A 27,032-nucleotide genomic window follows, 5' to 3' on the forward strand; every position below is an offset into this window, starting at 1 on the left:
ATATTTATATTCCAGTTTTTTTGCTCCAAGAGCTCAAGGGGACACAGGGGTCTCTCCCCTCCCCACATTCCTTTAATCCCCCCACAACCCTGTGAGGGAGGACCAGGTCACCCAGTGAGCTTCATGGCAGAGTGGGGGGTTCCAACCCTGGTCTCTCCCAGGCCCCAGCCTGGCACTCTAACCACTACACCACACTGCCTCTCTCCACCTTTCAGTGGGTTCCCAGGATACCTTACAAAACATTAAAGATTATAGGTAAGCACACTGAAACAAAAAACACCCAAAGCCCCCTCCATGACTATGGGGGGGGGATTTGAGGGGAATCCCTCCAGTGGTTGGGCAGCCATCAGTCATGGGGTTGGACTAGATGACCCTCAGGTTCCTTCCAACTCTACAATTCTATGATCCTGTGCAATCTCACCTGGGGTCTCTCAACCTAGCCCACCTCGCAGGGTTGTTGTGGATCTTTAAAAACAACTGCATCCATATATGGAGGATAAATTGAGCAGAATAAAAGCAGCAAAACTCTTTTGCGCACCCAGGACTGAACTCACCTGGTTTGCGAGTCCCCTCTGCCCTGGGCGGGGAAGGGTTAACCAGATGCGCCCATCACCCGGACCCGCAAGTCGGGTCCTTACCCAGAAGCCCCCTCGGCCCCTGGCCAGCTGCCCCAAGATCAAAGGGCCCCATTAGCCAATCAGCCCCATCAGCTGCCTCTTCCTCCGCGCCTTCCTCGGGCTTCTCCCCCCAAGCAAGTATTCAGATCACCTTTCTTGCCCCAGTTCTCCCCATCGCCAGCAAAGGGGGGTCTGGAAACCCAGAATAGAATGGCGCATTGGCACTATTTCCAAATGATTCTGGGAACAGCTGGGATGCTCTGGGTCTTGCTGGTCGGAGGGATGCATTTGCAAAGGCAGGAAAGTTTGGTGTTGAGATCTCTGGGTCTCACGGCCAGGCCCAGCCCCAGATCCCCCCCTCCCGTGCCCCATCTGCTCTGGAAGATGTTCCGCAAGAGAGCCAGCCTCGCTCCAGCTTCCGAGCCTTGCTGGGTGGAAGAATTCGGGGTTCCTGGCAATATCATCCGAGTCTTCCCAGACCAAGGTACGTGGTTGGAAAGGAGCTCTGTTTGATTGATGGGTTTTCTGGTTTGAGATGGCCATGATTTTCTCCCTGAGGTTAGAAGAGGTCTACTCAGAAGCAAGTCCCACTGAGGTCATTTTATAGCTTGCTTTTCTTCACCCAATAAAACCAGAAATGGATTCTGCATCCCCTAAATTCTCCTAAAATTCATGAAATCAGGCCAGTTTGGGGAATAAAAGCAATGTCAGTCCTACTCAGAGTTGAAATTATTGGGCATGGCTAACCGAGGCTCATTGGGTCTATTCTGAGTAGAACTTTGTTCACCAGAGAGCATAGTCCCAAGTCCAGGACAAAAACAAACTTTGTTTTGATTGATTTAGGGTTGTTGCTTTTTAAATAACTACTCATCAGGCCAGAGGTGTTGAAAGTAGTCTGCAATTATTATAAAAGCTGCACTTTGTCTCAGGCTTGACTCAAGGGGTTGGACTAGATGATCCTCAGGATCCCTTCCTGCCCTACAGTTCTAGGATTCCATGAAATCACACTAAGAACATCACAGCTGATCATTCCTCTGTGGTATTTCTACAGTTATTCCCTGTCCTTATTTCCCCCCTGGGGATTTTTTAAAAAAGCATTTTTACTGCATTCTTGTACATCACCTTGAGATCCCTGTGTGGAAAGTGATTAACAAAGAAAGATAAATAAATTAGCATGAGTTTGGATTGGGCAATATTATAAATAAAGACTCATAAGAAAACAATAGCCAGCTGTTCACAATATGTTCAGTTTCATAAGCACAACCTTAAAATAAAGAGAGATTCGTCCCCCCCTCCGGCTTTACACACCCCTTTGATCTTTGCCCTTTATCTCTCGCAACCCCACAGGTAATGGCATCAAATTTTTAGCCCAGGATTCTTGAGATGGTTGTATTAACACTTGTAATGGGCTGGAAGTTTGATGTCCTGATTTGTGAGCTAAATCAGGATAAAGGATGATCTCTGCATTATAAGTGTTCATAGCATCGTGGAGATGGAAGGGACCCCAAAGGTCATGTAGCTCAACCCCCTGCAATGCAGGAATTTCAACTAAAGAGTCCATGACAGATGACCATCAAAACGGACAGCCCTTGAGATATTGGAAGATGGCTATCTCCTGTTCGCCAGGCTAAACCTCCCCAACTCTCTCAACCATTCCTCATCAGGCTTGGTTTCCAGACCCTTGGTCATCTTAGTTGTCCTCCTCTGCACACTTTCCATCTTGTCAATATCCTTCCTAAATTGTGGTGCCCAGAACTGGACACAGGATTCCAGGTGTGGTCTGACAAAGGCAGAACAGAGCAGTGCTTTTACTTCCCTTGACCAGGGCACTTGACTTCTGTGGATGCAGCCTAGAATAGTGTTAGCCTTTGTTGCTGCTGCATCACCCTGTGGACTCATGTTAAGCTGGTGGTCCACCTAGACCCAGAGATCCTTTCCCCACGTCCTGCTAGTAAGCTCGGTTTCCCCCATCTTATATTTGTGCAGCTGGGTCTTCCTGCCTAAGTGCGGAACCTGACACTTGTCCCTTTTGAAATTCATTTTGCTAGTTTGGGCCCAGTTCTCCAATCTGTTAAGGTCACCCTGAACCCCAAATCTTCTTGCCCAATAACCCTAATATGAAGAGTCTCATGATCCACCCCCTGAGTTATGATCTGCAGACTATCAAGGACTGTAATATCCAGTTTATCACTGATTAATTTTTCTCCACTATTCCACCTTCCCATTTTCTCCTTTATATCCCTATTTTACACACACACAATACCTGCCAACTTAGATTTCACCTCATGCCTAATATGAAAGTGTGCTAGAGTCCATGAAAAGCTTATTCCCTTACAAATCTGATAGCCTTCAAAGTGATCTTTGCGTATTTTGGTGCGTATTTTGTGTATGAGGCTAGTTGGAATCCTACACAAACTTAACTTGGAAGTCCAGCTGAACTCAGCGGAGCTTACTTATGAGTAGACATACAAAGGATTAAATCCCCCTGGGCCCAGTTGAGCTTACTTCCAAGTAAATTTTCTTATGGGATAGTGGCCTGGGGTTTGCCACAAGTTCTACTCAAGAGTAGAGCAATAGACATGCTAATAGGCTCAATTAAGTTCTACTCAGAGCAAATCTATGCAGCCCAGTGAGCTTAGGTTAATCATGCCCATTAATTTCAATTATCGGTGCAACTCATATTGGATTTAACCCTTTGTTTCCTCTTAACCATTCCCCCTTCCTAATTTGTTACTTTATTAACTGGCTAATCAATTAATCTCTGTCTTTTAAATAGCTTAACTTGTTGACAAATTACTATTTTCTTGTGTGTTCATTTACTGTTCTGTGTGTGTGTTTATGTGCTTATTCATAAAATGCAAGCCTGATTTAAATACATACATTTAAACACATACATTTATAGTATATATATAAGAAGTCTGGCATGATAAACTGCAAAGCTGAAATGGTTCCCCCCCCCCCCCCCCCCAGTCTTACTGAAGGAATACTGCTCCAACTTTGCAGGTCGTTTGTATGCAAAAATAAAAAGGGCTTTGCTGGTGGCTGGGAAATCCTTCCCCGCCAGCATTTGACCATCTTTAGCAGAAGCTCCTCTGTGACCAGATGCCTTGAAGGCCTGCTCTTCTCACCTCCTTTCCTCCATCCACTGCAGAAACCAGAGCCTTGACCTCTTCCTCCATTTCTATACCTTGGTGAGACTTCTCACAGCCGGGGGATAATGGGCCTTCTCAACGCCTGTGAACTCAACTGTTCTTAAAGATGCTTGGCTCTGCTCACTTGGGTGCCACAGATGTTTCTTGGTGTGAACAGGCACATCAGAAGATCTGAAGAGCCCGCAGGATCAGGCCAATGGACCATCTGGTCCAGAGGCCGGCTATCCAAGGTGGGAGGGAGGCAGCCATGTGTCTGAACACCAATATATACAGTGAAATGGGTTTTGATACTCTTAGTATCAAACCCACTTGGGCAGTATTTATTTTTATTTAATGCCTTATATATCCCTGCCTTTTGCCTCCAAGGAGCTTGAGGTCTCTTTCCCCCTCCTCATTTAATCCCCCACAACAACCCAGGGAGGTGGGTTAGGCTAGGAGAGACCGGTGGCCTTCAAGGCCACACTCAGGAAGCTTTAAGGCCAAGGGGGAATTTGAACCCTGGTCTCTCCGAGGTCCTAGTCTGAGGCTCTAACCACGACAGCACTGGCTCTCTGAGCGCCATGCAATAGGGCTGTGTCAGGGACTGGCTGGACACAGAGGAGTGGTGGGAGGTTCAGAGCCCAGGGAGTGGTGGTTATATGTCTGGGAAAACCCGGATATGTCCTCTTTTGGGGGGGGGGGTCAACATGTCCCCCCTGGCTAATTTTTACATTTCAAGGGAAATGTCTGGTTTGGGGTTTTTTAGTTTTATTTTCAGAAGGGGTTTGGGGGTGCACACGCATGTTTGGGAGGGTGCTGTGACCCAGAAGCAGAAGCGCCATGGCGGAGTGAGGCTGTTGCAGCAAAGATCAGGTAGGAGCTGAGGTCCTGCCTCCGCTTGGGCTGCTGTGCAGGTGGCAGCCGCTGCCAGCCCAAGCTGGGGAAAGAGGTATGTGGCCACAGTGGCTGTAGCCCCTGCACCAGCTCAGGCTGACCTGTTCTTCAAGACATAGCAACCCTAGTGGTGGTGGGACAATGTTGAGCGGACAGAGGGAGAAGACTGGGAACAGATGTTGTCGGAAGAGGACAGGGCTTAGTGTGCGGGGAGAGTCTGTGGCAGAGAGCAGTCCAGACTCAGAGGCAGGAGCTGAAGCAGGAGAGGAGGGAGGCCAGGAGGCAGAGAGGGGAAGAGCCACGGGGGTCTCCCCCTCCTGCTGCGAGAAGCTCCCCTCCCCGCTGGTCTCCCAGAACCAGGAGAAGCATGAAAAGGGCGGAGGAGAGGTTGGCTGCACGCAGGCCCAGTCTCAGATTGTTTGAGGAAAACCCTGGAGACAGCTGTGGGGAGGAGGGACCTTTCAGTCTCAACAACTGATTTTCATGGAGTAAAACCACCAGGAATGGGTTGCTGTGCTCATTAGGCCTAATACTCCTGTGCAGATCCTGTTTTTGCTAATAAGGAGTGCACAGTGTGATTTACCGCTGGCTTGCTCTTGTGAGGCTGGTCCTTGCCTCAGCATTGTTCCTCCTCTCCTAGGCAAATTCATCCACAGCGACAAGCCACGGAGTTGGCTGTGCCTCCAGAAGCGGCTGTACTTCAATTTCTCCACCCTGGACAAAGGGGAGCAGGTGACGATGGCGCAGCTGCAGATCCGTTTCCGCCACAACCAGTACCAGGTCGCCAGTCCGGGCCACCCTTTGGAGCTGAGCCTGTACCAGGCCTCCCAGGCAGCTCTGCGAGGGATGTCCTCGCACGCCTACAGCCGGAAGCTCTTGGTGGAGCAAAGCTTCATCCATCTCCACAAGTCCTTCGTCTTCAACCTGACCGAGGCAGCCAAGGTGTGGCAAACCCCTGCCCGGAACCTGGGCTTGGTGCTTGAAATCGCCGGTGGGAAGCTGTGCTCCGGTGCAGATTCCTTCCTTGACACCTCCCTCCTTGTGGTCTCCCTGGCGCACAGTCAGTGCAGGAGAACCCGGAAGCGGCGGAGCACCTACTACGTCCCGACGGCCGCCAGCAACGTCTGCAAGCCGCGACGGCTGTACATCAGCTTCCGCGACGTTGGCTGGGAAGACTGGATCATCGCCCCCCAGGGTTACCTGGCGAACTACTGCCTGGGCGAGTGCCCCTTCCCGCTGGCCGAAGACCTCAACAGCACCAACCACGCCATTCTGCAGACAGTGGTGCACTCCCTCGACCCTGAAGGGACCCCCCAGCCCTGCTGCGTCCCCGTCCGCCTCTCGCCCATCTCCATCCTGTATTACGACAACGACGACAACGTTGTGCTGAGGCACTATGAGGACATGGTGGTGGACGAATGCGGGTGCCGGTAAAGGGGGTGGGGTGTTCCCTGGCGTGGCCTTGTTGCGGTGGGGCACTCGCGCAGAGGGGCGTTGGCCAGCCTCTCCCTGCTGGAGCTCTGCATCGAGAAGCAGAGTATCCTCCATTCATGGCCCCTTGGCTTTAGATGTGCTCGCTTAAACAGAGTTGTATTTTATTTTCTGCCCCAAAGCAAAGACTGCACATGGGTTTTTAACACTACCTAATCGCTTCCAGATTGTTTTCCTAGGGTGGAGCTCTATTGTAAAAGTTTTAATTCTAATAGTGAACGACATGAAGAAATCTGAAGTTGTTGGGGATTTTTAAAAAGAAATGTATTAATAGCTTCATGGGGGTTGGGGGTCTTCATTTTTTGCCAGTGTGGTTTTGGTGAAGGAATTTTAAAAGGGAATTGCAATTTGTCATTAAAGCAGAACAGAAGGCGATGATTGGGGTCCCTTTAATCAATGGGGGGTTAGCTGCAAATGGAGAGTGATATACAAATAACAACAACAAAGGCTGCATGCCTATGCGATTTTGGTCCGTTTCCACCTGGGGAACAAATGCTAGCTTGCTGGCTGAAGGTTACTGAAGTAGCAGGTGGGGAGAGCTATCTTAATGGGGGAACCACCTTCTAGGTTAGGGGTCGGGGACTTGTGGCCTGGACTGCAGTTCCCATCACTGCTGGCATTTGGCCACCTTCACATAGAATCATAAAACTGTAGTGTTGGGAAGGACCCCAAGGGTCATCTAGTCCAAACCACGGCAAATGCAGGAATCTTTTGCCCAACATGGGGCTCGAACCCACGACCCTGAGATTGTGAGTCTTATGCTCTGATTGAGCCATTCCAGTGTCATCATACCAATATATACTTCATGGGTAAAAGAGGGGAGGGTAATAGATGAGGTCTCCCAGCATTCTTAAGCAAACTACAGTTCCCAGAATTATTTGGGGAAATCCATGATAGTTTATAGTAAAGGTAAAGGGATCCCTGACCATTAGGTCCAGTCGCGGATGACGGGGGCTGTAGCGCTCATCTCGCTTTATTGGCCGAGGGAGCCGGCGTACAGCTTCCAGGCCATGTGGCCAGCGTGACTAAGCCACTTCTGGCGAACCAGAGCAGCGCATGGAAACGCCATTTACCCTCCCGCCGGAGCGGTACCTATTTATCTACTTGCACTTTGATGTGCTTTTGAACTGCTAGGTGGGCAGGAGCAGGGACCGAGCAATGGGAGCTCACCCTGTTGCGGGAATTCGAACCGCTAAACTTCTGATCGGCAAGTCCTAGGCTCTGTGGTTTAACCCACAGCGCCATCCACGTCCATGATAGTTTATAGAGCACTTTAAATGTATGGTTGATGGGAGCTAGTGCCCCAATATCTGGAATGTCACAGGAAACCCCAGCACATCTGAAGGCTATTCTGGTAACGTATCACATTGCAGAGTTGAACTAGATGACGCTTGGGCAGTGTTACACATTTAGAAGACATCTGAAGGCAGTTCAGGGAAGTTTTTAATGTTTAATAGGTTATTGTATTTTAGTGTTTTATTGGAAGCCACCCAGAGTGGCTGGAGAAACCCAGCCAGGTGCCAAACCAAGGTTAGTCACCAAAATGAAATATCCAGTTGCTGTTTTGGGGCACTAAAGCCTTATTTTTCAAAGGATGGACTGACGGATGAATTCTCAGTTAAATTGAGAATGCAAACGCTCTAACCACTACACAACACTGGTTAATTAGGCTTGCCTAGTTTTGCATGGGAACCATCACCTCTTGGGGTTTTAAGGGATTGGAGGGCATCCAATTTTGAATACAATAATCTGTTTTTTTTTATACAAGGCGAGTCCTTTAAAAGAGGCCCCGTGGATACAGAGTACACATGTTCCACAGGGCCTCTTTTAAAAGACTCACCCAGTTTTATCATACACATACACCCTGCAGCCTTCCTCTGCAGGAGCTGAAGGTGCCATGCACGTTCATGGGTGGAGTACCTGCTTTGCAGCAGCATCACAGAGGCTTCCTGTCCAGAAATCCCTGATGAGATTGCCAGTCTGTGTAGACTGTATCGAGGTAGACTGTACCCAGTCTGTGTAGACTGGACAATGGATGGTGGTCAACAGCTTGAGGTTGAATTCTGACAAGACAGAAGTACTGTTTCTGGTGGACTGGGGAAGGCAGGTATGGACCCTTTGTGGGGTCACTGTGCCCCAGAAGAACCAGGTGTGCAGCCTGGGAGTCATTTTGGACTCTCAGCTATCCACGGAGGCACAGGTTAATTCTATCTCCAGGGTGGTGGCTGTCTACCAGCTTCATCTGTTTTGCATCAATGGAAAGTTCAAAAGCTTTTCCCTTTTTTAAAAGCAAGACAACGTTATGAACAAGTTGTCAACACTTTCTATAGATGCTTAGCTGTGAGAAAACTTATACCAAGTTTTGCCAAGGACATCTGATCTGCCACCAGCTGAGATAGGCCTTTTGTGGCATGCAGGAGGGATCTTATGTGCCAATGTCCACTTCTAGAGAATCTTAGCTGTCATTAAAACAAAGGGGAAAGTTCCCTAGGAAGGTAAAAAAAAGCCTACAACATGCCAGAGGGGGGCTGTACCATCAATGATACACAAATAATGCAGAAGATTCTACAACCTTTCCCCCCTAGTGTGCAGGGAAACATCTAAGTACAGTAGTACCTCTGGTTACGTACTTAATTCGTTCCGGAGCTCCGTTCTTAACCTGAAACTGTTCTTAACCTGAAGACCACTTTAGCTAATGGGGCCTCCTGCAGGAGAGCGCCACTGTGGTGTAGTGGTTAAGAGCGATAGTCTCGTAATCTGGGGAACCGGGTTCGCTTCCCTGCTCCTCCACCTGCAGCTGCTGGGTGACCTTGGGCCAGTCACACCTCTTTGAAGTCTCTCAGCCCCACTCACCTCACAGAGTGTTTGTTGTGGGGGAGGAAGGGAAAGGAGAATGTTAGCCGCTTTGAGACTCCTTAAAGGGAGTGAAAGGCGGGATATCAAATCCAAACTCTTCTTCTTCTTCTTCTTCTGCTGTGCCGCCATTGTGCGATTTCTGTTCTCATCCTGAAGCAAAGTTCTTAACCCAAGGTACTATTTCTGGGTTAGCGGAGTCTGTAACCTGAAGCATATGTAACCCGAGGTACCACTGTATGTGACCCAAGGAAGCGTAATCATTCCTGGACTCCAATTTACCCAAAGCCAGAATATAAACTCTGCAAATATGTAGAACAGCCCCCATGTGCCACCCACCCCCAACACGCCGAGGGATCATAGAGTGAAAATCCAGGTTGGGCAATAAACACAAGTGCAATTCTGCCACATGTGCATTATTTGTCTCCAAGTGTTCATTTGGAGGAAGATTACAAAGTTATGTCTGTAAGAAAGGGTGGCTAAACTGTGGCCAGACTCCCAACATCCAGCATCCTATGGGAGTTCAGCTGAATGGCCACAGATTAGGAAGCCCTGCCCTGGAAAACCCCCAAGAAGATTGGGTTCAACCTGGATCAGAAAATGTTCAGGCTACTAAAACTAAAAAGTGCACATGGAAAAAACTGTACATCATATTACAAAATGTAAAAAAGTCCCCAGAGGCTGAATGCAAGAGGCTCTTTATTAATTTGATGACAAACAGATTTTAAAGCAAACTTGAGATGGAAAAAAAATAATAAAAATAAACACGGTGCTAGCACTGATGTTTTTTTCTTTTTTCTTTAAATGGATTTATATAAAAACTCAAAAGGGTTTCATTTTAACTGCTACAAAGGGGAGGGGGAAAGTAACCCAGCACAAAGCAGAAGCAAGCAGGTGCTAACTAGCAAAATGTGAGGAGGGGAGGGAGGAATCGGGCAGCCACAGAAGGATTTGGGGGTGGGGGAAGGAATATCTTTACTCAGCAGATCGCCTTGCACAAAAAAGAGACAAAAGCGCTTAAAAGTCTAGCTTTGAAAACCTATGCAGCCAACATAGCCTACCCAGTGGGGTGGGAACTGGAGTACCAGGCCCTCTGAGCCTCCCTGCTTGCCCCCCACCTCCCTGCAGGTTGTCAGGTCTAATGGATACCAAGGAGGCCAAGCACACTTCTTGCAGAAGGATGGGTAGGGCTGCTCTTTTTCTTTGGTGGGGTGGGGGGAGAAGAGGAGGAACGAGAAAGACAAATTTCCAAAATCTCTATTCTTCTTTTTTATAAAGAAAAAAGAAAAAAAAGCGCAGGGAGTTCTCTTAAGTACATTCATGTTAAGTTAACCTCGAGTTCCTCAGTACACACAAAAGCTAAACAGATGCTAAGAGCCCTTTGACTGGGGGAAATTAATTCACAAGCGGTTTAAAAGAAGGGGGGAAATCACATCTAGAAGGCAGATCAAACTGTTTCAGAGAGGTAAAGGGCATTGCGACATTTATGGATCACCGGGCTGGTGGCGGCAGGAGGTTAAACAGGAAATCCTACTTCAGCTTTTTTCCTAGAAAGCTTTTGATGCAGATAAAAGAATGCTTTTTGCTACAAGTGCAGCAAGGCGGCGATTTCCCTCCCCCCAAGGGGGGGGGGGTGCCCCTTCCCAGTCAGATTCATAGCAGTTGTGGTTTGAAGGACTCCACCAGCGAAGGCTTGTGACCCCCCCCCCACCAGACGTCGCCTCAAGATTGGTTTAAATGCCTGGCGTTGAACTCACTCCACCGCCGCACCGCTGCACAAAACCCCCAACGACAACCCCCCCACCCCGATATATGCTCCAAGAATGAGACCCACTTCTCCGCAGCCACCTCCCGCTCTCAGCCTGCCCGCCCCACCCAACCTGCCTCGAAAGTATCTTTGTTAAGAGTCTTTACTTCAAAACCAATATAATCCCCAGTTTCCACTACTGTTTTTGGGTGGGAGGCGAGAAAAAGCAGTGTCCTTTTTTGTTCCCCCCCTCTTGGGGGTGGGCGGGGGTGGGCAAAAGGGCACAGGCACCCACTCCCTGTTCTCGTGAAGCGCATGGAAAGTCTTACAGAAAAGAAAAACAACAACAACCACTTGTTGTCATCACACAGAGCAGAGCCCAGGCAGAAGCCAATTGAAAGCAAGACAAAAAAACACACACTTGAACCATCTTCTGCCTTGCTGCAGGGATGTGCTGGCTTTCCTTGCTCACTGCTACCCTACCATCTGAAGAAGAGGCTGATTGACTGAAATCACACTGAAAAAAGATCTTAAAAAGAGTGGTGTTCTAATTTTTAAGCGTTAAACTTTATATATATATATATATCTTTTTTTTTAAGCTTCTCAGAACAAGGATTTCCCCCCCGCCCAGGTCCACTACTAAGATTTCAGAGACAAACTTCTAAAAAAATATCCAGTGCTTCTTTTGCAAGAATCTCTTTTTCTTTTTAAGGAAAAAAAAGGAAAAAAAGAAACACCCCATCTTATTTAAGTCCATTCAGGACGCGGGTGACACCACACACATGTGAGGTTCGAAGCTGGATCCTGGACAGCAAAACCACACATCTCAGAGTAGGGTACCAGCCGGCTGGCTTTCCCACGAGCTCGGAAGGATTGGGGTCCTCTTGGGCGGACGAGGCTGGTGATGATTATGATGATGGTACACTTGCTCCTTTAAGAAGATGCCAACAGATGCCACTTCTGGTTAAAAGGGGGAAAAGAGAGATGGGTACGCAAACAACTCTGAGATGGGGGTTTTCCTCTCCCCGCCCTGCTCACAAGAACAGAAGCTCGCTTCCAAGGCTCTTCTCTCTCTCTCTGAATCTCTCTCTCAGTGTGTGTTGACGGGGGGGAGGTCAGGGAACTCTGCTGACCACTCTGCTCTTCTGGGGCGAGTTGACTCCCCCTCCCAGCGAGGTGCCAGTCGGTCCTCCGTTGCTCTCTCTCTTCCCACCTCCGTCTGGTCAATCTCCTTGTCTCAGTGAGCTAGCAGTGGGCTCTCTCTCTTCCTCTCGCTCGCGTGCTCTTCGCTCTCCTCTCCGTTGGTTTCTCTCTTCCTCTCCCTCTTCCTCTCTCTCTCTCCTGTTGCTCTCACAGAGTTGCTTCAGTTTTAGCAGTGGAAAACAGGTATCCATTTTATTTTATTTTTATTACCCAGAATAAAATGCTGTTGAACTAAGCTCCACATCAGCTTAGCTCTTCTCCTTCAACCTAAGGCAGGGAAAGAAAAGGGAAATGCCATTATTGTCACAAGCCGTGGCTGTGGGTTGTGAGAAAGGCTTCTCTGAGCACATAAATGGCTCAGTGGGCAGAACCCAAAGGAGTCTGCAGATTCCGTGGCTACCAACAGCCTCTACTATTAGGCCCAGCAGGTACCATTTTTCCTCCACCACTCAATGCAAGACTTGTTTAAGGCAAGAGTTTCTCCACCTCCCCGCCGGTGCCTGATAGATAATAATAATTATTAATAATTTTATTTTTTATACCCCACCCATCTGGCTGGGTTGCCCCAGCCACTCTGAGTGGCTTCCAACACATATAAAAACATAACGTCAAACTTTAAAAACTTTCCTAAACAGAACTGCCTTCAGATGTCTTCTAAAAGTCAGATAGTTGTTTATTTCCTTAACATCTGATGGGAGGGCGTTCCACAAGGCGGGCACCACCATTGAGAAGGTCCTCTGCCTGGTTCCCTGTAACCTCACTTCTTGCAGTGAGGGAACCACCAGAAGACCCTTGGAGCTGGACCTCAGTGTCTGGGCTGAAGACACCCCTTCAGGTATACAGAGCCAAGGCCGTTTAGGGCTTTAAAGGTCAGCACCAACACTTTGAATTGTGCTTTATCTAGGATGCCTCTAGATAAAGCTCACAAGCCAGGTGGGAGGAAGATGCCTGCCTCCAGCAGGTTCTCCAGATCTGGGACTGCTGCCTCTGTCTGGGGGTGACATTCAGGTATCAGGGCCAAGAGCCACTCCGCCTCCATGGGCAGGAATGACCTCCAGGTGCCAAGTCTGCCCACCTCTACACCCTGTGGCAACCAAATTCCACAAGCTCACGCTGCCTTGAATGAGGAGTTTCACAAAAGACCCCTGAATTCTGACCAGTCCTTAATTGAAGAAAGAAATGCAAAGAGACGCTGAGTAGATTTCACTGTTTCCCAGCATCTTAATAAAGCATCAAGGACCAAGTGTCATCACCCAAGGCAGCCCACCTCCCCCCCCCCAGAGAGCAACATCTGGATAGGCCAAAACCTCCCAGTCGAAGCCAGCAAGAACAAAGAGAACAAAGCAGACCAGTCTGAGGGCAAACGGAGCACATGTGAAAGGAAAAACCCAGTTCCAATGCTCATGATTTGGAGAGAGTGGGGGCATCAGCACAGCATTCAGATCCCATTCAACAAAAGACTGAGCCAGGCGTTCAGTGGCGTGTGCAGAGAGATGAGGGGCGCTGATGAGACCGCCACCCCTGTTCTCTCCCCAACTCTTATTATCGGAAAAGCACCTTACACTCTAATATTGTGACAGTCCCGTCACTCCGTGTTGATATGCGCGTTCCCCCTGGTAAGTAGAGTCCTGCGACAGGGCCACGTCGATCTGAGATTTGAACTCGTCACCAAGGTAACTATCCTGAAGAGAAAAAATGGGAGGAAGGAGAAGAGAGATTATTTTCCAGTTGAGAGATTGAAGTGGGAGTGGGGAGAGAGAGGGAAGACCAAAGAGAATACACTGAATAGCAGAACGATTCAGAGTTTAAACAGGCAGTTCAAACAGAAATTCAATTTTAGGGCCAGGTGAATGCATATCTCATACTTACCTGTGAGGCAGAGAGTGGCAAGGGCTCCCGACCTCCAGTTCACGGAAGGGGCCATTTCTTTCTGGCCTCAATTCACCTCCAGAAGTGCTGATGTGTAAATATCTGGAGCACACTCAATACACCAGCACCTTAAATAAGTTCCTTTACCTGCGACAGCTCTGGCTGGGACAAGCCTGGCTGGCTCATCTGAGACGGCTGGCTCATGGAGATGTAGCCCTGAGTCAAAGGGCCCTGAGAGAACGGCTGGGAGACCACGTCCTGGCTGGCCTGGCTGTTGGGGAGGTTTGACTGACCGGCCCCTGGGATCCCAAAGCGGTTTTTCTGGCGCCCACCACGGCTGGTCTTGCCTTTTGGGTTCCCACGTCCTGCAAGAGAAAACAAATCTCAACGCAGAGAAGGCACTCATGCAGTCAGCATGACCCTTGGGAGAGCAGCCAGGCTGGAAAGCGGGCAAAAAGCGTCCTCTGTATCCAATAAATATATAAACCGTTTCACTGTATTAAATTAATTAAATTAATCCCCATACAGGTTGTCTGTCAGTATGCCTGTACACTGCCCTGGGATCTTCTGATAAAGAGTGGCATATAAATTGAATGAATGTATAATAAAATATGTAAAAATCTATGTAGTTATTGATAAGGAATCACAACTAATTGACTGGGATTAATTCACTATATTTAAGCAAGACTGATAAAAGAAAGAACTTCTCCGTGCAGTGCATAGTTAAGTTATGGAACTCTCTCCCACCGGAATTAGTGATGGCTTGAAAAGAGGGCTGGAATAATTCATGGAGGAGGAGATGACTATTGATAGCTAGTAACCATGATGGCAATGCTCTGCCTCTGCAGGCAGCCAAATCCAAAAACTCAGCTTTCACTACCTAATCAGTTGACCGACAACTTGGTACATCAACTCTCTAAAGAAGCAGTATCAAAACTATTATCAAAAAGGGCCAGATTTGATGAAGTGAAGGGCTGTGGGGGCCAACCAAAGTTATTGAGCTTTTTTTAGGACTGAAGTTGTTAAGCTTCTTTTAGGATTGAAGTTGTTGAGGTTTTTTTTAAAAGGATTTTACGCCAGGAAATAAACAGGGGCCAGATTAAACCGACCGGTGGGCCGGATTAGGCCCCCAAAACGGACTTTTGACACACCTGCTCTAAAGTATCTGGCCTTGTAAGCACCAAAAGAAGACTAAAGCAGCCTGCAATTATTCTCCTGGCTGTCCTCAAGCAGCAGCAATAAATCTCAACGTAAACTCAACTGAGGGAGGATGCCCTCAGCTCACAATATGGATCGCTTCTGCCACCGGTGTGTACATGGAGGAGCATCTCCACCCCCATCGTCCAGTCCGGACACCGAGGTGCAGCGCCAGGGGCCTTCTGGTGGTTCCCTCACTGCGAGAAGTGAAGCTACAGGAAACTAGGCACAGGGCCTTCTCAGTAGTGGCGCCTGTCCGGTGGAATGCCCTCCCATCAGATGTCAAGGAGATAAATAACTATCTGACTTTTAGCAGATGTCTGAAGGCAGCCCTGTATAGGGAAGTTTTTAAATGTGTAATGTTTTATTATGGTTTTATATATGTTGGAAGCTGCCCAGAGTGGATGGGGCAACTCAGCCAGATGGGAGGGGTACAAATAATAAAATTATTGTTATTATCAAGAGACCTGCCTGATGAGGTTTTTCATACACGCACTGCTGGGAGGATGGAAGAAGCTGCAACCTTACCCCCAAATCCCTCCCCACCCCCTTCCCTGCCACTTAGCACTTCAGAAGTCATACAAGCCATGGGAGTGCCTGTCTGTGGGGCACAATCTCTTACCGGCAGCAGGCCCATTGGCCTGTCCAAAATAGCCAGGTGGAGGCATGGGAGGCATCACCAGGTTGAAGGGGATGGGAATGTTCATGGCGGTGACATGGCTGGGCCCGGCACTGATCATCCCGATCTGGTCGTGTGTTTGGAAGTACATGTTGGAGGGCCGGCCTGAGGGGAAGAGGGGGGAAGAGCTCAGAGGGAACAAGTCCCAAGACAGCAAGGACAGGGAACAGCAACGCCGCAGGCACAAGGCTCTCTTCACCAGGACTTTCAACCCACCGCAGATGCATGGTCCATGGAGGTATCAGAACAGCTCTGGAGTAAAAAGCTGCCTCTCTTTTGGACCGAGGAGAGATCCCCCGGCCAAGTTCTCACCTTGGCTGCTGCGATCGTACACCGATCCAGGGATGATAGCTTCACGGGCATCGTACATGGCAGTTGTCATGAACCGGGCTCCCTAAGAAAGGGGGGCAGAAATTAAAGACCACTTTAAAAGATGTTCACACAAACTGTTTCTGATGGCTCACATGAGGAAGAACTTTCTGGAACTTTCTTTCCTTTAGCAAAGAGGATGGCTTTCCCCTGCCTGCCAATCACAGAGGCCTTCCGAGGCCCTGCTCCACATTCTACCACCAAGAGAGGCATGCCTGGTGGGAACAGAAGAGAGACAGGTCCTTATTGGTGGCGGCGCCACAACTGCAGAGTTTCCTCTCAAAGAGGGTGGATGAGGTTCTCCTCTGGCGTCTTTTCAGGCAGATGGCTCAATGATCGCATGAAGCTATTTGCCTGCTGTGTGTTGTGGATTGACTTTTCAGCTGTTTCACCTTGGCTTTACTAATAATAAACTGGATCATTTATTATTATTACATTATTATATTATTATTATTATTATTACTACTACTACTACTACTACTACTACCCCCCACCACACCACCGCAAGGTTGTTTACAGATCCAAAAGGCAGGACGCTTGGGAATGGGAACTCCTCATGGGCGAAATATTTCAAGCTGTTTCCCCTCCCCTTATTTCGCCCTTCACCTGTGAAATGGGACCCTGTCTGAAAGACCTGGGCAAAAGGTACTCCAAAAGTTGCATCGCTGAGTGTGAGGCAGTTGAACAGGTTTACTCACATGGGAGGGGCAGTTTACAGTCTCAGCAGTTCTAGGGTGCTGGAGAAGGGCAGTGAAGCCTAATCTCTAAAGCAGGGCACAGGTTTCCAGCCCCACCAGGGGCACTTACGGGGTTGATGGTATTGACCAGCTTCCGAGGCTTGCTGAACTGCATGAGGCTCTCACGGAGGTTGTTCAGGGGCCCCTCGACCAGCACTTTCTGCTCCTTGTAGTAGTTCAGCAAGTGGTTCCAGAGGGGCTGCTTGGAAAGCGCTTTCGGGTTCCCAACAATGATGACACCATACCTTAAATGAATGAATGAATGAAGTCCACACCAAAGCATTGCCGCATAGTTCACCACCTGGTACCACCTTGGCACTCAGAACCTACCAGCACCCTGCGGCCACCCGAAGGACCACTTGCGGCTGTAGGAACTCGCCTAAGTGCTGCACTCTCTGTTGGGTGCCAATCTCCATGGCCTTTGCCTTTTGATTCCAGGCAGGCAAGGGGTATTCTCAGTTGTGACACCCTGGTGATAGTTATCCTTCTCTCCCAGGGGGTCTAGCCTGGTGTCCAGCAAAGAGCCTCCTATTTGGCTCAGGCCTTCCTGCATGCCCCCTGGAGGTTGGTTCTCTTTGGATGGCTTAAATTTAATATTTAATCTATAAAGATTTCAGTACTGCCCTTCATCAAAACTGATTCCAGGGTGGTGCATTAAATTATGGGCAGAACGCTGAAGCCCAATAAGACACATGAGTGAAATATAGCAGATTATGGATCCTGGAATGGTGGAGTTGGAAGGGACCCTGAGGATCATCTAGCCCAACATAAACAAATTAAAAAAATGCCTGTATAAGTAAAAATGTTGCAGCCTGGTCCCAAGAAGTTTGCAAAACAGGGATCCACTTAGGGAAGTGGGCCCCTCTCCTGGGCTTCTCTCACACACTGCTGATTAGGAAGGCACTTGGAGAAGGACCTCAGGCAATACATGCTGCTCTGTTGCATCAGCTAGATTTAAATTCTCCATTCTAGCTCAGATGTTTGTAGCTTGTGCCAAGCCAAACACTGAGAAAACTCACTCCAAAAAGCCCATTGTTTTTCCCACCCTGACTCTAAGAAGAGGGTAAAAAAAAAAGTTGCAAGTGACCTGCACCTTTCTCCCCTGCTGCACAAGAACATAATTTCCTTAGCTAGATAGAAGCAAAGGGCTCTTTGGGACTGGCAGACATAGCTGTATCACACTCAGTGGCTTCCGCTGTACCTTGCTCTGGTGAGAGCCACATTGAGGCGCCTGGGGTCATTCAGGAAGCCAATGCCTTGATGCTCGTTGGCTCTAACACAGGACAGGATAATGAAGTCCTTCTCGCGCCCTTGGAAAGCGTCAACGCTGGCTATTTCCACTTCCTGGAAAGGGGAGAGGGAAAGAAAAGGACTCTGTTAAAGCACGTTCTAAATGACTCACATCTCTAAAGAGTTTCCTTCAGAGAGAGTGATGGTTAGCCAGGAAGCATTATATGATGTCCACGTGGTTCCACCTCCTGAAAATCAATATCAAACTACTTTCCAGTCCTGGGGATAATCTCCTGCCTCGCTCCCACTCCGTATTTGGGGAGGGAGGCAAATATACCTAGCTGTTAGCAATTTCTTGGCTACCCAGTTTGATTAATTCAGCTGCCTTTCCCTTCCTTAAACTGGAGGTGGCGAAGGAGGACCACAGAGCTCTCCAACACAAGTATGAGAAGGAGCAGCCCCTTCTCCATAGAACTCTCTTCAGCAGGTGAGGCTATACATTTGCAGAAATTCCTGTTTGGTACTGTGCTGTATGGTATGGGGGGGGGGTCAGGTTTCTATGCACCTGCCTCCAAGTGAAACATTTGCAAATACAAGTTGGGTTGCTCTGAACCAGGGAGCAGGGAGAGAGGATGGGCTTAATGCTGACTTGGGAAGGTTGCACGAAGCCCAGAGACAACACAGGGAGAGCCGTACCTGGTAGAGTTTGGTGTGCAGAGAGCCGCTGAACTGCATATACTGCACCAGGTAGGAGCGCTGGCCCTCGTAGGGGGTGATGATGCCAATCTGATCTGGCTTCGCACCAGCCTTCAGCAGCTTGGTGGTGATCTTCTCCACGTTGGCGGCCTCCGTCCTGCAGGGGGAAGCAAGGAGTCAGTCCCTCCCCTTGAGCAGTGCCCAAGAAACAGTCTCCAAGGTAACCAGAATGCCTCAGAGCTTGTTCAACACCATAAATCTATGTATAATGCCCAAATTCACTCTGCTACAAAGATGCAAAATGTTTAAGTATTTGTTTTTAAAAAAGTAGCAAGGGAGGAAAAGAAAAGTGCATCAGACAAAGGAAAGGGCACAACAGAAGCTACATGTGGCACATTTCTGGGCATTATTCAGGTTGGAATAATGGGCCTGGGCGTGTGCAGGGTATCAGCCACAACCCCCAAACGTCCTATTCCAATCCTACTGAGTAGAGTCTTCAGGCACAAATGGAATGAATTGACTGGCTCCCTTTCAAGGTTCCAGGCCACCTTCAGCTCACAAGAGAAAGATCAAGCTACCTGGAATAGTCTCCATTTGACAATACTAATCTTTTTTTTGGGGGGGGGGGCGGTGGCGACTGTATATGGGTGAGAGATGCCACTGCTAGACCATGTCCTTCCTGTCCGCTTCCCACCCTTTGGACTGCAGAACTAAAATGCCTGGCCTCCATCACTTCTCCAGCCTCACCTCCTTCACTCTGGGATGACCTTGAACTACCGATCCTATCTTTTTAGAACTGTTTTAACAGTCATGCCTTTTAACCGGCTTCATTTATTGCGGGCTATTTTAATTAAGGATGCTTCAGTTGCTTTGATGGAACTGTTATTGGGTATTTCAATTATGTATGGATTTTATAGCTTAATATGGTTTCTAAAACATTAAGTTATAAAATCCACACATAATTGGAATATGTCGTGTTGGCATATATCTGGTGTATAAATTAATGAATAGTCAAGAGAGAGAGAGACGTGATGTTTGCCCAAGCAAGGCATCCACACATTCTGTCCCAGAGACTTGGCTAGACCCCCTTCTCCTCTTCCCCACATGACTTACCTGTTCAGGTAAGAAGTCCCAGAACTTGCAATCTCTTCTTGCCCTTGGGTCACATAGAAAAACATGGGCTTGTCTGGCTGGGGCCACTGGAAGTCAAATCCCTTCTTCACACGGTCTGCTGCAGAGCGACAGGGAAGTTGCGTATGTTAGCCTATGTTTCTCCTGTGGGTCTTCCTTTGGGTAGATCAGTGGTTCCCAAACCATTTAGGTCACTGCCCCCTTGGTCCCATAAACTCATCCCAATGCCCCCTACCCTATAAAAAGCATTGTAGTGCTTTGCACAACACACTAAGGAAGACTGTAACACTGTAACATACCAAACAGCAACAGTTAATTGCATATTGATTCAAAAGTATTTTAATTAATTAAAAAACAAAAACAAAAACCCTGATGAACTTGAACCAGTGAGACTAGCTTTTCAAAGCCCAATAGCCACCTACATCTTCAGTGCTCCCTGCCTTAGTGCCTTCCCTGCTAATCCCACCGCGGAAGGACAGTACATACTGCCCACTTTGGGAAGCACAGAGCTAGGTCCTAGCCTTAAAATGGAGTCCTTCCATCCTGAAGAGCAGGCTGGAACAGCAGCAAGAATCACCTATCAAAATCCATAGACCTACCAACACGAAGACTACGGCAAGGATTGATATGAAGCGGTGGTGTTCAGGGAAATTTTTCATAGGGGAACAGTTAGAGCCAAAGGTGCCAGCCTGTGAGGGCGATATGGGGGGGGGGGGGCCAACCCTGCCATGCATTAAGACCTCGTCTCCTGCCCTAAGCCAAGCAGAAGCTTCTGACAGAATGCTGGAGCCCTCCCGCGTCCTTCCCACAGCCGGGTGGGCTTTAGGAAGGTGGCAGGAGGGCTCCTGGAGCCTGACAAGAGCACTGTGCCTCCCCCAGGCTTTGGGAAAGAGGCGCCAGGTTTAATACTCTGATAGTTTACGGGGAACATTTAGGAGACTAGCCTAGTCCCCCTATTACACTGACTGTACACCACTGATTTGAAGCTACAAGGCCCACTTAGAGGTCCTGAACGGGACACTGCCTGGCACTCCTGCTGGCCCCCCCATCACCCACACCCTCCCCCTGCCCCTTCTTACCTGCGGTGACACCATTCTGAAGAGAACCCTCATAAAAGATGTTGGATGGGAAAGCGCTCAGGGCTGGGTGCATACGGTACTGCACCTGCAGGCGGATGGGCCTGATGCCCAGAACCACCAGCCGCTCAAAGAGCGACTGGGACAGGCCTGCTTTTGCCGCCTTCTTGCACATCACAACAGGGCCAAGCTGGCAGTGGTCGCCCACCAGGATCAGCTGGGGAAATGAAGCCCAAGGTCAACAGGAGGAACCGCACACATGAGCGTGCACACACAAACAGCCAGGCCAAGCCCCTGCTCCATCTCTAGAAGGCTGGAGGTGATGGCCTACAAAAGGGAAGGGCAGTCTGGGGATCTAAAGTCTGCTTGAGGGAAACGTCTAGCTTTCTGAGATCACGCAATTAAGGCGCTGAAGTCGGAGAATTATCTGCAGAAATACCCCACCCACTCAAGCCTTTCCATCAGCAATCCTCCTCAGCAGTTCCACCTCTGTTCTCTACAGGCCTCCAGAACTCTTGGGATTTCCCTTCCATAGCTTGCATTTCCTGCTCCTATTCATAGTGGACACAAGACCTCACGGGCTGTGAATGCTTTAAGTCTTCTTCCCAAAGGCTTGAAATGCAAGCATTTAAGACAATGCAGGAGGGCTTTAAAAGCTCACACAGACCCAAGCTGCTTGATATATAAAGATGGTGGCAAACACCGGAAGAGAGTGTTGCCTCCACCCCACTCGGCAGCCCCACTTTTGAGCTGCTTGAACCTACTTGCTTTGCCCCGAGGACAACGGGCACCATGCACTCTGGCTCCGTGGCCTGGGTGCTCTCGTCAATCAAGATGGAGCGGAACTGCATCTTCGCCAGTCTTGGGTCCCCAGCTCCCACGCAGGTGCAGCAGATGACGTCTGCATTCTGAGGGATGAAGCAGCAAAAATTCAGGAGCTACAAAACTATCTACAAAAGGAACATAGGAAGCAACTTCTACATTAAGACCACTGCTCTGCATGGAAACCAGGTGCTCTGCACAGTGCTATGGCCCTTTCCTTAAAAATAAAACATCCCAGTTCTCAAAGTTCTGTTTAAAGGGGGTGATTTTAATTAGGAACACAAGAAGCTGCCTTGTACCAAGCCAAACCACTTGTCCATTTGGCTCAGTCCTGTTTATAAGGACTGGAAGCAGCTCTCCACAGTTTCAAACAGCTGTACCTGGAGAAGCCAGAATCGAGTTGGACTTATTGGACAGCTTAGCTATGATCCTTCCCCAGTCCTGCCTACAGCCAGTCTTCAGCATTATGTGAGGGGTTTTGTGTGTGTGTGAAATTTCTGTTGCAGCCTCTGGGATTATTCATTGTTTAAGGTAGGGTCATCCCTTTGCTGTTACAGAACCGATGTTGAAAAAGGAGACAAGTCAGCCTCCTGGATCACAGAACACAAGTAGCACACCTGGTCTGACCAACAGTAAGCAACCGCCCCTGTATAAGAGGTAGGAAAAAGTCACCATGAGCAACTCCCGCTCCGCCGTCCGCTTCAGGGCCCGGTAGCGCTTCTCATCTGCAGAGGACAGTTCCCCAGTCTCGTCTTTCAGCTGCTGCAGCTTCTGGAGCTCAGGCATGCTGAGGATCAAACAGACATCTCTGGATGCTATATAATGTTCTGGTTACAAGATCCCTGCTTAAGGATCCTATACTCCACTATTGAATTTGGTGACAATGCACTTCCAAAGTGGCTATGAATGGACATCAAATAAATATTTTTTAAAAATAAATCCACATAGTGGCTGATGAAAAATAAAGGCGGTATTGGCAGTGCCATTAAGTGAAGCCGCTAGATTATTTTTTTTAATAAAAAACCCCACCCATCTCTGCACTCCCCAGAAAAAGGAAGGCAGGCTTTAAGTTTGGGATGAATGCAGGGAGGGAATGAGCAAGGGACAGTGACAGCATTGCCATTGCAGGGGAAGGCTGGCTTCTGGCTCAGCAGCAATGGGATGAGGAAGTGCCTTACCTATCCATGTTCCTGATCTGGTTGTGCAGGGCGAGGAAGGAGACGGGGGAGTCAATGGCCTCACGACTCTTTGCACACAGGCGCACCACCTTCAGCCCCGTCTGGTGGATCTTCTCCGTCAGCTGGTCCACGGCTATGTTGCTCGGGGCACAAACCAGCACGGGCCTTGGAAACAAATGAGACAAACAGCAAAAGATGAAGCCAAATAAAACAAACCCCTACAAAGAGTTCTTCCTTCTTTATCACTGCAGGCGAGGGCTAAGGGTTAACACTGGCATCAGCTCTGGAACCATGGATTTCACGCTCAGAAGACGCTGAAGTGGATTAGGCACTCCATGAAGACCTAATCAGAGGCTGAAGTTGATTGTCAACACTGGCCAATGCTCTCTTGGGTTAAGGGTAGCAGAGGCATAACCCATAAATGCAGGCAATGTCATCAGAGGGGAATTTATGCATGAGAAGAAACTGAAAGTCTGAGAGCCAGTGTGGTGGAGGGCCAGCCTAGGAGCTGGGAGACCAGGGTTTGAATCCCCACTTGGCCATGGAGCTCATTGAGTCACTTACTGTCTCAGCCTAACCTACCTCACAGGGTTGTTGTGGGGAATAAATGAGATGAGGGGAGAACCTTGAACTCCTTGCAGAAAAAGGTGAGATAGAAAAGCAAGCAATCTATTTATCAATCGCATGGGGTGTTTCGCCTATACCAGGCTGTAACTTCCAGATGGGTGCTAAAATTATCTCAACAGCCCTTGAAGTGCTGCACTCTTTTGACCTCTCTGCTCCTTCTCTTACCCATTTCCTTGCCTAGCCAGATGGTACACAATGGTGGCCGAGGTGACAGTCTTGCCTGTTCCGGGAGGGCCCTGGATGAGACTCAAGGGACGCTGCAGGACAGTCTTCACAGCATACACCTGGGAAAAGAAACTGCATTAACTCCACACGGGGGAGCACTGTTTGCGAAACTGACACTGGAAGCTCTTGGACCCAACTCCTGCCTTTGCTGTTGGGCCGGATAAGGTTACCTGAGAATGGTTGAGGTCAGGAAGTCCTTGTGCTGTGAAGCGCTTCGGCAGCTGACATTTGATAATGACATCCTCCACCTCGTGACCCAGGAGCTTGTGATAGATGTAGCCAGAGACGGAGGTTTCATCCACAGCAAAAGTCTTGAGGGCACTCTGCATCCTGAAGAAGAGGTGGACACACAAGCACAAACCAGGTCATCCTCAAACATTTATGCAACCGGCTTCTCAAGACAGAGAGAGACACTGCCTTCACCCACCTGTCAAAGGAAGTCGACTTCCACACAAAGTCCACTTGGAAGTTGTGGGTCACTTCCACGGGGGCTCCGACACTGCTCCTCAGCTCGATCGCAATTTCGTCACCGTAATCTTCAAAACCTCGTTAAGTAGCAGTTTCGTGGAACAGTTGCAAGCTTCTTTTCAGAGTCCCACCCCACCTCCCACCCACCACTACCTCTGGGGACTGTTCTAGTGCTGCAAGTCTACAGAGAAGGTGTCAGCTGAAGGCACACCACCATTTCAACTGCCCAAGCTAAGCTGGCTATCCCTGCTAGTTGCCTGGATGTGGAATCAGCCTGGGAATGGCATGGGAAGGGGCTTTGACCTCCTCCTCAGAGGAAGAATGGAGGCACAAGTATATGGATAGTGTGTGTATGTCTGTGTGTGTTATTTTACACAAACCATAAATTGAAACCTTTTGCTTCTTTTGTGCCACCAGATAGACACAGTTGTTCTAAGGGAGCACAGGAAGAGGTGTCCATTCTCTCCCACAATTCTGCTTCAAATGCCAGGCATTCAACATGTTCTAAGGGCTCCACTTGACATAATCTCAACTGTGCAATTGAGATGTTGGAGTCCGCCTTACAGCCTCATGAAATTAAAAGGATACTATCAGGAACTTTAATCACGTGGCCGATTCCTTTCCACAGCGGGGCCAAATCCCCTTTGTACCTCAGGCAGATCTCATCCCCCTGCATCAGGCGCATATCTGAAAAGAGGAGTTAGAAGCTTTCAGTTCTTCCAAAGCAAACACCAACTCACTGTTTGTGAATGTTAATGGTGTTCAGAGTCTGCCAATCGAGAGATCCTTGAGCCAGACTTCCTTTACTGATTTCCTGTTCTTACCTGAATCCGTCTTTGGCAAGGTGAAGTAGGCAATCCTTTTCTTGTTCAAGCCCAGATCCCATCTCACAGTGATGTTGTCCTGTGTCTAAACATAAAGAGAGATATTCTAACTTTACAAACACAGACAAAAAAGGTACTCAAGAGCAGACCTGGCCCTCTGTTTCCTGCCTGCCCTCCCTAGCACTGCACAGATGGCTTGAACAATCACAGGAAGGGCTGCTAAACCACCCCTGGCAACACTTCAAAGCTAATGCTGATTTAGCAGTTGCTGGATCCCTAAGAGGAGCTACCTTTAAGGAAAGAGGCTGGGCTGATGACTCTACAATTTGTCAAAACTGTTCCTCTTCCAGGGAGAAGCAACTGAGCCTTCTTCAGATCCAGCCCTTACCCTACTCCAAAGCAACTGTTGTGCCCACTGGGCCATGCCATTTCAAAGTGGCTGCATCCTCCTTGGCCTGAATCTTACCTGGGACTCCTTCAGCTTCTTGTCGTAGTCGGCCTCAAGTTTGACCAGAGGCCCAAATATGTTTTGGTATTGATAAGCATCCTCGTATCGGAGGAGGACGTGCTGTGGCTCTTCGTCGACGCCAGGCTTCTCCAAGTCTTCGAGGGTGGCAGAGGGGTTCTCCTGCAGTCACAAAGAAGAGGTGGTTAAATAGAACAGACCAACTACAACCCTCCCATCAGCTGGTTTCAGAACAGGTCTTCCTAAATCAAGACGGAAAACTAATGGAAGGTATTTCCAAATCCAACCATTCCAGGATGCAACTGGATAGCTCAGTTGGTTAGAGCAGGGTGCTGATAATGCCAGGGTTGCAGGCTCAATCCCCGTAGGGGACAGCTGCATATTCCTGCATTGCAGGGGAGGTTGGACTAGATGACCCACAGGGGCCCTTCCAACTCTATGATTCTATTATAAACACAGCTATGCTGGGGTAGGCTGACTGGTGGCTTTGGTGAATTTGCAAAGTTTGTCTATTTTGACTACCAATTGTGTCTTGTTGTAACAAAAAGAAGGTGTTTCATGAAGAGACAGGCTCTCTCTGTTGGCAACTGCACAAACATGCCCAAAACATTTTAAGAAGTCTGCACCCAAACAATCTTAAGATCTGTGCTATGGCAAATACTGCAAGCTGTGCTCAGTTATGCAGATTTGTCCAACTTCTAATATTGTGCTAGACTGAACCCACAACTCTCAATCTTATTCAGTCTCCTCTCTAGATTTCTCACAGATTTCAGCTTCAGCTTCAAGCCGTGAAGCCAAGGCTTCGTACATTTTCCAAGCTGTATGGCCAAGGCCTCAGAAAATGACGAAGGGAGCTGGAGTTGTCAGGAAGCTGAATTCCACACCCAACAGCACACCCCGATACAGATCTGCTTATCCCCTCCTGGGCTCTCTCGGTCGTCCCTCTGCTCTCTGCTGCAGACACTTCCACGCACCTTCCAGAGCTCTTCCAGCTTGTTGATTTGCTGGGCAGTGATCTGACGCGCCCTCAACTGCTCCTGCTCAGAAGGGATTTTGACCAACCAGGAAAGGAAGCAGCGGTCTTGAATCAGAGGCTGCCACTGAGAACTGTCCCAGTTGATGTCCTTCAAGCTGCTCTGACTGGCACAAGGCTGCCTGTATAGTCAGGATAGGGGAGAAGAGTTTTATTAGACAGGCACACGTAGGGGATAAAAAGAGAATCAACAATATTTTTTGTGCTTTCAAAATCAATCGCCCACTAAGACTCGAGACCGACCAGGAATTTGCTTCCAAAATAAAGAGAGGAAATGTCTCACCTGCACAGCAAGACGACCACAGAGTCTGCCTTAGCAGGGATGAAACCCAGGAGGAACACGTTGCGGCAGCCACAGTTGTAGCACTCCAGGACCGTCTCACCCAGAGGGCCATCCTTGTGCAGTGTCACTTCCTTACATTTGGCTCTCACAAGGTGATTCACAATATGGCTGGCAAGACACAGAAGA

The 27,032-nt window shown here is 48.7% G+C and overlaps 2 protein-coding genes across 3 annotated transcripts in view; one reads left to right on the forward strand and one right to left on the reverse strand.

The window, feature by feature from the left end:
• Nucleotides 1–825: 825 nt before the first annotated feature.
• Nucleotides 826–6,659, forward strand: GDF1 (growth differentiation factor 1). Its single transcript, XM_083421297.1, has 2 exons — nt 826–1,101; nt 5,283–6,659. The coding sequence occupies exons 1-2, from the start codon at nt 828–830 to the stop codon at nt 6,074–6,076; spliced, it is 1,068 nt and encodes a 355-aa protein (XP_083277423.1). The 5' UTR covers nt 826–827; the 3' UTR covers nt 6,077–6,659.
• Nucleotides 6,660–9,668: 3,009 nt separating this feature from the next.
• UPF1 (UPF1 RNA helicase and ATPase) overlaps nt 9,669–27,032 on the reverse strand; it is a 30,113-nt gene continuing 12,749 nt past the window's right edge. Inside the window, exons 4-24 of one of the 2 annotated variants that reach the window (XM_083421408.1) lie at nt 26,847–27,014; nt 26,505–26,685; nt 25,531–25,692; nt 25,065–25,149; nt 24,829–24,927; nt 24,200–24,308; nt 23,943–24,102; nt 23,713–23,831; nt 22,921–23,085; nt 22,415–22,529; nt 21,685–21,828; nt 20,924–21,137; nt 19,827–19,944; nt 18,714–18,870; nt 17,989–18,131; nt 16,858–17,032; nt 15,994–16,075; nt 15,625–15,786; nt 13,953–14,170; nt 13,499–13,618; nt 9,669–12,203 (exon numbers count right to left, since the gene is read on the reverse strand). In XM_083421408.1, the coding sequence (XP_083277534.1) occupies nt 13,502–13,618; nt 13,953–14,170; nt 15,625–15,786; nt 15,994–16,075; nt 16,858–17,032; nt 17,989–18,131; nt 18,714–18,870; nt 19,827–19,944; nt 20,924–21,137; nt 21,685–21,828; nt 22,415–22,529; nt 22,921–23,085; nt 23,713–23,831; nt 23,943–24,102; nt 24,200–24,308; nt 24,829–24,927; nt 25,065–25,149; nt 25,531–25,692; nt 26,505–26,685; nt 26,847–27,014 (2,893 nt within the window). In that variant the 3' untranslated portion in view covers nt 9,669–12,203; nt 13,499–13,501. Of the gene's footprint in view, nt 12,204–13,498; nt 13,619–13,952; nt 14,171–15,624; nt 15,787–15,993; nt 16,076–16,857; nt 17,033–17,988; nt 18,132–18,713; nt 18,871–19,826; nt 19,945–20,923; nt 21,138–21,684; nt 21,829–22,414; nt 22,530–22,920; nt 23,086–23,712; nt 23,832–23,942; nt 24,103–24,199; nt 24,312–24,828; nt 24,928–25,064; nt 25,150–25,530; nt 25,693–26,504; nt 26,686–26,846; nt 27,015–27,032 lie in introns of both variants that reach the window. The other variant, XM_083421407.1, reaches the window with a different exon arrangement.

Source organism: Podarcis tiliguerta (genome assembly GCF_965153285.1).
Source record: "Podarcis tiliguerta genome assembly, chromosome: 18".
NCBI lineage: Eukaryota > Metazoa > Chordata > Lepidosauria > Squamata > Lacertidae > Podarcis > Podarcis tiliguerta.